This window comes from Neopelma chrysocephalum, unplaced genomic scaffold (assembly GCF_003984885.1).
Source record: "Neopelma chrysocephalum unplaced genomic scaffold, ASM398488v2 Primary Assembly neopelma1_97883, whole genome shotgun sequence".
In the NCBI taxonomy this organism is placed as follows: Eukaryota; Metazoa; Chordata; class Aves; order Passeriformes; family Pipridae; genus Neopelma; species Neopelma chrysocephalum.
In genome coordinates, this window is record NW_020926208.1 from 1 (window position 1) to 10379 (window position 10379).

At 55.2% G+C, this 10379-nt stretch overlaps 1 protein-coding gene across 1 annotated transcript; it reads right to left on the reverse strand.

The window, feature by feature from the left end:
• Window positions 1-47: 47 nt before the first annotated feature.
• Window positions 48-8199, reverse strand: LOC113961998 (bone morphogenetic protein 3-like). Its single transcript, XM_027672799.1, has 3 exons — window positions 7914-8199; window positions 2183-3108; window positions 48-244 (listed from the first exon to the last, which is right to left on the reverse strand). The coding sequence occupies exons 1-3, from the start codon at window positions 8197-8199 to the stop codon at window positions 53-55; spliced, it is 1404 nt and encodes a 467-aa protein (XP_027528600.1). The 3' UTR covers window positions 48-52.
• Between the last annotated feature and the right edge of the window lie 2180 nt (window positions 8200-10379).

Here is a 10379-nt window from a genome sequence, read left to right on the forward strand (position 1 = left end):
CTTGGAATCCCTTCCATTCCCACTGGGTCCCAGTTTCCTTTCTGCCCTGGGGTTATCTGCAGGCACACGACTGCACCGTCATGTTGGGGTAGACCTTGAGCAGCACGTTGCCGTTGTGGTCCCAGAAGAGGATGCTGAGGGAGCCCATGGTGTCGGGCACGCAGCAGGGCTGGGGCACGCCGGGCACCACTCCCACGGCGCGCACGATGCTCTGCAGGGTGGCGTGGTTGGACGGCCTCAGCGCCTGCAGGAGACAGAGACAGCAGGTTACTGCTCCCACAGGCAGCACTGAAACAGAGCAAATAATCCTCTCCAAGCACTGCCAAAGAAGGCCTCGTTTGCACCCTTCATTCAGGCAGAGGCAGCTTTTAATAACCGGATCCCAACAACCCCAGTGAAATTGTCCCTGGGCCACATTCACAACACCAGAATGTACCAAGATGCTCACAAAAATAAAAACAAACACATAGCAACACAAAACACAAAGTTCTACCTCTGAACCCCCAAATCCTTGCAGATCCAAGTACCTGTACAGAAGATGGGTGGGCATGAAACATGCCCAAGATGCAGCTTTCAGCCAAAGACTCTTGGTTTGTTTTCAGAGCTGTTCTTACACACAGAGCCTGGAAATCCAAGCAGTTCCCTGGGCTGCTCCAGCACACACCCTGGGAAAGGGATGGAATGAGGGCATTGGGGCCAAATGTGCAACCTGCACTTTTGCTGTGGTGAGAGAGGATTTGTTTCTGGGAAGAAATTCAGTCTGAAGGGCAGATAAGGACCAAGCTGAGGAGCAAGGCTCAGTGACCTTGCAAGCAAAGAGCACAGGAATAGCTGTGAGATTCCTGCTCCTCACATCGTTTGCACAACACGTTTGTACCTTTAGTTCTAAGTCTCCATTTGGCAGCTAATCTCTAGAAAGGTATTTCTGTTGGTTTGTTCTTGAAGTCAGCAGTAGCCAGGGATTCAAAAACATGTCTCAGATTATCACACAGTTCCAATGTTTGTGTCATTTTTGCCTGGAGAAGGAAGGGGAAGCTCCAGCAGCACCCAGGCTCCTTCCCTTCCTCAGCTGCAGAGCAGTTCTGCACACAAACAACCAGGAGCTCAACTGGTGTGCCAGGCCTGCTGATCACATGCCAAAGGGTACAACACCCAGGGAGACCCTATTTCCTGGGGCCAGCAGCACTGGAATTCAAATCAGGGCTCTGAATCGGCCACGTGGCATCACAACTCCTCTCCTGCAGGTATGGAACATGTACTGTAAAGCAAAAATGTATTCCAAGGTAAGAACTCCAGCTCTTCCTGTTCCCTTGCATTTTCTCCCCTGGATTGGCAACCTGAAAGCCTGCCACTGCAGCTGGAGGTGGGCAGGCAAGTCAGCTCCTCCTTCAAGGAGAGGCTTCTGCCCTCCCCAGCTGCTTCCTCTGGGCTCCATCCCCTTGGCACGGTTCCTCCTCCCCTGGTTCCTCAAGCCCCTGAAATGCCATCTGTATTATGGGACTGACTGCTCAGGCTTCCCTGTAGCAGAAGTGAAGCCTCTGGAATGGGATGCTGCAGTGAGTCCAAGCACTGCCTTCACTGCAGGGTCCTGCAGGTGTTCCTCATATACCCCTCATTTTAGGGCAGCCTCCAAACCCACAGCCCACTGTCACCCCCTGAGAGCCTCAGGGGGTCCCTGCTGCTGAGGAGGGCACAGGACACTCGGAGCCCAGTTCATCCACCCGGGTCACAGGGCTGGGAGCACATCAGCCTCTCCTGGGACTCACATGCCAACTCAGGCAAACCAGAGGACACTTGGAAAGCCAGCGGGCCGGGATCACTGCTCTGGGATCCCCTCACTCTGTCATCAGAGCAATCAGCAATTTTTCAGATCTGGCTTGTTTTATGTTCATTAAACAGGTTAATAACAAGGTCACACACCATAAGCACTATTCAGGACATGTTTCACGGCAATTTGGGTTCTGGACAAAAAACTAACCCCAAGTCGTGTTTTTTTAATTCCCTTTACCAGCCTGTCTTTTCACTGGATGTTCCAAGCACTGCCCCTTGCAGCACGAGACACAGACACCACTGAGGTACCGGAGCCAAACACAGGATGGGACTGGCTGCCTTTGCTGTCCCAGGGAAGGAAATGCACAGTTTACAGCCAGAGACAGTGCAAAAGAACCCACAGAGATCCTACCTTAGGGATGGGGAACTGGCACTGCCCCGAGCAGTAGTAGGCATCGAAGGCCTTGGGGGAGATGATCCACTCGCTCCAGCCGATGTCCGCAAAGTCCACCCTGAGGTAGCGCCGGGCACAGGCCCTGGGCTCGTCCCACTGCCGCCTCCTGGCTGCCTTCAGTGTCTGCTCATCGAACTGCAGGCTCTGACTCTGCTGGGCGTGCTTCTTCCTCGGCTTCTTCTTGCTCCTGGCCCTCTGTGCCAGCTGTGGCTGGAGGGTTCTGTAGGGTTTCCTGCCCTCCCACGTCTCCTCATGGCCGGAGCGCTCCTCAGCCCCTGGCAGCTCGTTGTTCTGCAAGGGCAGCAGGGGGGCTGCAGAGCGAGTCCTCCGCTGCTTCCCAGGGCTGCTCCTCACCTGGCTGCTCCTCACCCGGCTGTCTGCCCTGGGCAGGACTCCTGCCAGAGGGGCACGGTGCCCTCGCAGGGTGGACACGACGCTCTCTGGCTCTGCGATGGCTGAGTCGTTGGCATAGATCAGGATGTAGGGCTCACAGCAAGGAGGTGCCCTTGCCCAGGGCTGCTGGCTCCTCAGAGCCATTTTCACACCCATCAGCAGTTCCTTGTTTCGCTTTGCCTTGTGCAGGAGCCCAGTGATGTCCTGCCACTGCCAGGAAAGGACGTCCTGGGAGGCACTGGAGACGTTTATCAGAAAGTGTCCCAGGCTCCGGGTCTGGTTCCCAGCAGAAGGAAAGGTCCAGAGTGACAGCCACATGTGAATGTCAGGTGTCCCCTGGCTGTGCTGGGAGCAGCTGCTGGGCTGGGAGCAGTTCCACCTGACCCCCAGCAGATCTCCAATGTGATAATACACCGAGGCCGACAGCACGTCCTCAGACTCTGTCAGTGATGTCAGGTTAAAAACGTACATTTCCTGCCCCTCCGGCCTCCCTGGGGAAAGAAACACTTAGGTAAGAATATGGACATTTCAGAAAGTCATGGAGAGACACAGAGGCTGATGTGACACAGCCTCCTGGCCAGATCAGACACTGATCGTGCCTGAAGTTTCCCTTGAGAACACCAATGCCACAGGGTCCATGAAATCATCCCACCCAGGTCACTTACTAGGGATGAACAGCCTCACCAGTCTCACCCTCAAAATACCAGGGAACTCCCTGCCCAGGCAAGTGAGAACATGATTGCCAGCACTGATCTGTCCCAGACTGTGACACCCTCGTGTTCTGTGTGACATTGTGTGTGACATCCCAGCTGCTGGTGCCATTTGGGTAAGCCCAGCACATTCCCCCTGTGCTGCCCCACTCCCACCCCAACAATCCCAGCAGCCTCCTCTTCTAAACACTTTTTTGCCGTGAATATTCCAACCCATCCATCAAACCAGCAGAAACCAGTCCCCCTGGAAAGACAGCCCTTCTCCCCAGAGTATCAGGTGCATTGCTTCATGGAATTAGGGAAAAACAACCCACGTTTCCCTCAGTGAGACAGGGCCAGAGCAGTGAAAAGGCCCAAGTATTTCCAGAGGACCCCCCTTGGTCACACACTCAGCCCAACCCGATGGCAGAGCACAGAGGGAAGTTCCCAAGAGCTGAGAGCTGATGTCCCAGATCCATCCAATTTCCAGCTGTTATTTATGCCCGGGGAACTGGATTTCCTTCCAATTCAATCCTGCTTTTAATCCCTCACACCAGCACTGGCTGTTGGTTCCACTGGTGCTGAGCACACAGGAGGACCTGACATCTGCTTGGTTTGGAATCACCAATGGAATGAGGTCAATCCACAATGTGGCAGAGCACTGAGTACATCAGCCTTAGGAACCAGAATTCATGGTGTCCCATGAGCACCTGTTAGAGAAGTTATTATTTCAATCATTGCTGTAACTTGAATGACAAGTTTGCATTTTAATTTTTAGTAAGAATTCCACTTAACAACCCCTGCCTGTTCTGAAGTGGAACAGTGCAGCACAAAACAAACCAGGCTGCTGCTTTTGTAAAGACATCCCAGAGGGCATGGGACAGGCACACGAGGACCCCAAAGCTCTGTGTCAAAGCCCAGCTCCAGCAGCCACTCCCAGCCTGGAACCCCGTGCCTAGGGAAAGCACTGGCAGCAGATGGGGCTGTTTTCCTACAAAAACACCTCCCAGCTCTGAGTTCTCAGATCCTTCATCAGCAAAATGATCCAGTGGCCAGCACAGACACCCACGGATTCAACGGCTCCCATCCCAAAAAACCCAACTGTGGGACCTGGGTTCCCATCCCAGCCTGGGAACACTGTGCCAGGGAGGTGACCTGGGGTCCCATCCCAGCCTGGGAACACTGTGCCAGGGAGGTGACCTGGTAACATGTGGGGTATTTATCTTTATAGAGGATGCCCTGACATTTTTATGGACTGCTCAATCCATCCCACGGGTGACAAAGGCTGCAGTAAGGAGCACTGCGTAGTTACACAGTCACCGTGAGCCCTCGTTTCAATAAGATATTGAAGTGGTGCCCTTGTGCCAGGGCACCAGGAAGAACAGATCAGTGTTTCCACTGTAAAATTTGGTGTTCCTGGGTTCACAGCCCAGCCACTAAAGTTCCCTCAGAGCTGGAAATGGGAACAAGTTCCCCACCAGGAACACAGATTTGGAAGCCAGATTTTCTCTTTTCTCCCACCTTGGCTCTTACTCTGCTGCTGCTTCCCAGTCACCAACTCATGTACTGAGCCAGAGGAAGATCCAGGATGGGGTTCCCTGCTGTGAAAGAACACAGGACCTGCTGCCAAACACTGGGGCCAGCATTGGGCCCAGACTGGTCCCTGCAGGCTCATGCCAGCTGCTGAGGTGCTGCTGCCCCGTGCCAGGCTGCTGCCAGCTGCTGAGGTGCTGCTGCCCTGGGCACTGCAGGTTCATGCCAGCTGCTGAGGTGCTGCTGCCCTGTGCCAGGCTCCCTTTGCCCGCTTTGCGTGGGCACCTCACCCCACAACAAAGCCCAGAAAGGCCTTTCAAAAGGGAGGAGAACACAGCTGTTCTGAAACCACAGGAATTGGCCTGGGAGCAGGTGTAATACCTGAAATTACCTGAAATTCAGTCAATCAAAAAGAGTTTAAAGTAATATCTCTCACTATAACATCATTAGAGGGACCTTCCAGCTCGAGTTTTTTAAATGACTCATTTGCAAGATGTGCTCCTTAAGCAGTGCTGGGATTAAAAATGCTTTCAGGAGCAAACCCAGTCTGCTTTGAGGTTTTTATCTTTCCCCTCTTTCTCTCTCAGGGCTGTTTCTGTCATCCTAGAAATGTCCTAGCAGCAATGACAGGAGCTGACACAGAACTCACAGCTGGATTTGGGGCCTGGAGTTTCTTTTCAGCTTTGTCAGAGGCAGCAAAGGTTCCTCTCTGAACAGTTACACTCTGAGACAACCTAGCAAGATTAGTGAAAAACAAATCTGCCAGAATAAATGATGGTGTGAACATTCATCAGAACCAAAGGCCAAAGCTCTCATCCCATCCCTCAATTGCAACGTTAAACTGCAAATGAAACCACTGAAGATTTGCTTCAAGGCCTCTTGCTGTAGGTGCAGAGGAATCCCCAGATTCTCGGGGAGCTTCTGCTCGTGGCAGACAAAAAGCTGAGTCCTGAGGGAGTCAGAGGCAGGGATGGTGAAACAGCAACACAAGGGATTAAATTAACTGATGCAGCCCCATTAAGGACGAGGGGAAGGCCAGGAGAGACTGATATTTGGAGCCAAGGAGTGCAACGATCAAGGCAGAGGATCTGGGGACAAAGCCCCTCAAAAGGGGAATAAGGTGACCGTGCCATTTTCATGGCAGGGCTGGCCAGACACAAGTCAGGCACAAGGAAGGAGTCAGAGACCAGAAAAAGCCTTTCCACTCCAGCCACCATCCTGAGGAACATCTGATCTAAGGGTTTCCTGGAAATGTGCTTTTCTGCCATCAGTAACCACACCAAACGAGCTGCTGCTGCCTCTGGCAAGGGAAAGACAACAACTAACAGTTAAAGCTTCTGCAGAAATACTTACTAAAGTGTCAAAAAACTTCAAACCAATTTACTGCTCTGGCAGTTGATCTGTAGAAGTGTGAGAGGAAGAGGAAAGGGATTAGTGAGCAGTGTGTTTATGGGACTGCTGGCACCCATTTTCAAGTGAGAGCACAAATATCATCAGAAAGACCACAGAGATGGACTTAAAGCAATGGCCTTCTGGGTTTAACATGCTACAGGATTTAATCAGATATGTGTAGAGGTGCAAATGTTGCTCTGCTTGGACTACAAACACCCCTCACGTTTTTAGGGGCTGGGGGGTATGTTATACCCTCCCCTCTTCTGGTAAAGCAGTTGCTCACTGTAGAATAAAGCCATACACGTTAGACTTCAGACAGCAAACAGGTCATGTCAGGGAGGCAAGAGGAGGTTCCTGTGCAGGAGCAGCAGCCGGGGAGTCCCAGCCCTCCATCCTCCCAGCTCAGGGTATTTACACCTCTGAAGCCTGACCTGTGGACAGAAACACTTGCAGCAGCCTATGATGGAGAGACTTGCAGGGCTGAACCCTAAGACACCAAAGGCACTCCTGGTATTGGATCTCTGTGCAGAGCTGCTTTATCAAAGATATTGTTGCCTTTGAAAAAGCAGAAGTAATGACCCACAAAGAAGCCTAAAGGAAGCCCAGCACCCAGCTCTCCTTGCAAGGAGAGGAAGGAATCGAGGCAGGTCACTCAAATTCCCAGACAGCTCTCAGTGTTACTGACAGATGCTTGCCCACCCAACAGCTGCTGGGTCACTGCACTGGTGTGATGAGAAGGAAAAGCCTGGCAGAGGGGGCTGCTGTGTGGGGCATCACTGCTGTCACACTGCAGGGGTTTGGGGTGCAGTGCATTTGGACAGGACATCCCAGCCACGGCTACATTGGGCTTCTGGCAGTTCAGTTTAGCCCTTGCAGAGCTCAGATGCACAAAAACCAGAACAGAGCGAGGGGATGGAGCGCCAAGACAGCGACACCTTCCCTGTCTGCTGGGCCACTGGTCCTTTGGGATGCTGCATGTTAAACATTCCCCCCTCGTTACAGAAAGTGATTGTACGTTTGCACCAGTCTACCTGTGCATGTCAGTCTGGAATCACAGACACATCTCAGTGCCACTGCCAAAGATGCCAAATGCAGTATTTACCATGCTCAAACCATGCCTCGACTGAACTCCCCTGTCACTGCCTCTCATTGCCAGCACTATCTCCACTTCCCAACGGGAGAACGCTGCAGACAGTCTGAGCCATCTCCAAACCGTGCCATGGTTCCAGCAAGTGCAAACCGGCTCTCGGTTCAACAGAGGCTACACATGCCAAACAGCACTACCGGGAGACTCTGGAGACGATCCGCTAATTACTGCACCTCCCTCCCACTGCGCTCGGCAGCGCTGCTCCACGCCGAGCTGAAGCGGCAAGGCAAGAATTAAACAAGAAGCCGAGCGCTGCCCCGCCGGTCCCCCATCCCGGAGCCGAGCGCTGCCCCGCCGGTCCCCGTTCCCAGATCCCAGCCCTGCCCCGCCGGTCCCCCCTCCCGGATCCCAGCCCTGCCCGGCCGGTCCCCCCTCCCGGATCCCAGCCCTGCCCCGCCGGTCCCCCCTCCCGGATCCCAGCCCTGCCCCGCCGGTCCCCCCTCCCGGAGCCGAGCGCTACCCCGCCGGTCCCCGTTCCCGGAGCCGAGCGCTGCCCAGCCGGTCCCCGCTCCCGTCCCGTGGCGCCCTGACTCACCTGCGGGCAGCGGTCGGAAGCCGCGCACGGTGTTGCCCCGGCGGAGCGGCGGCCCCGGCGGGTCCCGGCTCCCTCGATACTGCTCGTAGAGCCGCAGCATGTGCTCTGCCAGCCGCCCCTGCCCGTGGTGGTGCCGCCGCTGCCCCGGGCCGGGCTCACCCCGCGGGGCCCCCGTTGCCGCCCGCCGCCCCAGCCCGGGCCGGTCCGGTCGCGGGTCCGGCAGCGCCAGGCACAGGCAGCCCCAGCCCAGGCACAGGCACAGCACCCACCGGGCCGGCACCGCCATCCCGCCCCTCTGGCACGGGAGGGGCAGGAGCGGCCCCGGCAGGAGCGGCCCCGGCAGGAGCACACGGGGCTAAGAGGGAACCGGGGACGGGGCGGCCTCCGGTCCTGGGCAAGGGAAAAAAAAAAGGAAAAAGCGGGGCGGAGGAAAGCGCCCCGCTCTAAACCGGCCGCGGAGCGAGGGGTTTTATTGCCGGCCGCGCAGGTTGCTGCCGGGACAGAGGCGGCGGTGCCGCTCCCGGTGCTCGCTCCCCGCTGCCGGGCCGTGCCGAGCCGGGCGAGAGCCGCCCGGTGCGGGGGTACCCGCGGCGATCGCCCCGCCCGCCCTCGCTCCGGGGCCGAAGCGCGGGGATCCGCCGCCCCGGGGCAGCGCAGCGACCGGCCCGAGGCAGGGCAGGCTCTGCGAACTCCATCCCCCTGGGCGGCCGGAGAACGAGGCGGGGGACCTTCCCCTGCCCGCCTCCAGCCAGCCCCTCCCAAGGGCCGTACAATAACGCCATCGCAATAAAACAAAAATTCCCAGTCGCGCCGCACTCGCCCTTCTCCCTCAGAACGTCTCCCGGCTCGGCAGAGCACAGTCCGCCGCGGGCAGGTGCAAGGGATGCTCCCCGAGCTGTGCTGGGGTCCTGCACGCCTCTCCAGAACTCCAGGAGTACCAGGTCACGCTCAGTGACCCTCGGCTTCCCTCTCTGTCACCCCCCGACCCAGGCGGGGCTGGCACAGGTGTGCCCAGCAGCCTCAAGCCCACCGGCAGGGACACGCACCCAGGGAAACCCTCCACTCCAGCAGGGAACAGCAAGGTGTTCCTTACTCAGCTGGGACAGTTCCACTGCCTCCTGCACGTGCTGCCTTTCAGCACTAAAAGGACAGAAATATCCCACTCCCCTCACCGGTGCCACAGCATCACACAACAGCCCATCAGACAGGACACTGTCCCTTCCCAAATCCTCTGCACAACACACAGGGGGCCTCACCTGCACACCTGGCTGGGAACACGGGGCAGGTAGAAGAGGAGCCTCGTTCAATTGTCCCTGTTTATAAATGCCTTGGTTTCTGACCCAGAGAAGGGGAACAATGAGATGAGCCTGCAGGTCAGTGCATGGAGCCTCACACACAGTATTGCCAGCACAGGCCATTCACATTTGCAATGTGCTACACAAAGTCTATCACACTGTTCACTTCCCTGGGTGAGACATGGACATCAGTGCAACACAGAAAACAAACCGCACAAGTGAACATTCATAGTTAAAACATGAAGGCGTGATTGATTTTTTGAACACCAGTAATAAAACCAATGCAGATCCCTGCAGAAAGAAAACAAAATTATTTGAACTGACAGCTACAAAAACCAGCACAAGCAGCAGTCTCTGGCTGATATCCATGGCTGAGTTGTCAATCCCAAAGAAGAAGCTTTATGCATCTGAAATACTGGAATTGCCATTTCGAGCTTCAGTCACGTTATTTCCTACTGCCAAGAAAAGCAATATTAAAAATACCCCAACCAACAAGATACCACAACTCTGTAAATAAAATGGGCATAACTGAATCCTCTTCTGCACCTACGGTGCCAAATAATGTACTGTAAGAACACGATGGTTTGTGTATCTCCAACACATCCTCTGAGCTGCAGCCTGACTCTTGAGATCAGACCTCTGAGAGCAACTTGAAAAAACAAAATAAGCCCTCAGAGACACCAGTGCCTTCAAAACTGCTACTTAAAAAACCTCCACCAAAACCCTTCCAGGTTCCTGCTCTTTCAGAGCTGGCCACAAAACGTGCAACCCGGTAACCTGGCAGTGATTTGTTCCCTTCACACGAGCCCTCGGAGGTCCCAGGGAAGAGGAAACCACAAATACTCCTTCTGGGGGAAATGAAATAATTACATATTTGCATAACAAAGTGATATTAGCAAAATGTGTTTGGCATGTGAAGAGCAATCCCACATTTGTGCCATCAGTTGCTTGGCTCTTGGCCTCTGCAGAATTCACTTCCCAAAGCCATCTCTGCTGCTGTGGCTCCCACATCCCTGCTGGCAGGGCAGGGGGGAAGCCCAGAGCCAAGGCCCTCGTGTGCAGCCCTTCCCTGTGTGCCCTGGACATTCCCTTCTCAGGGCTCAGCAGCCAGCCGGGTGTTTGCTCAGGTGGCCAGGAGCAGCCTGCCCTCTGGAGGGGCCTTCCAGGAGAA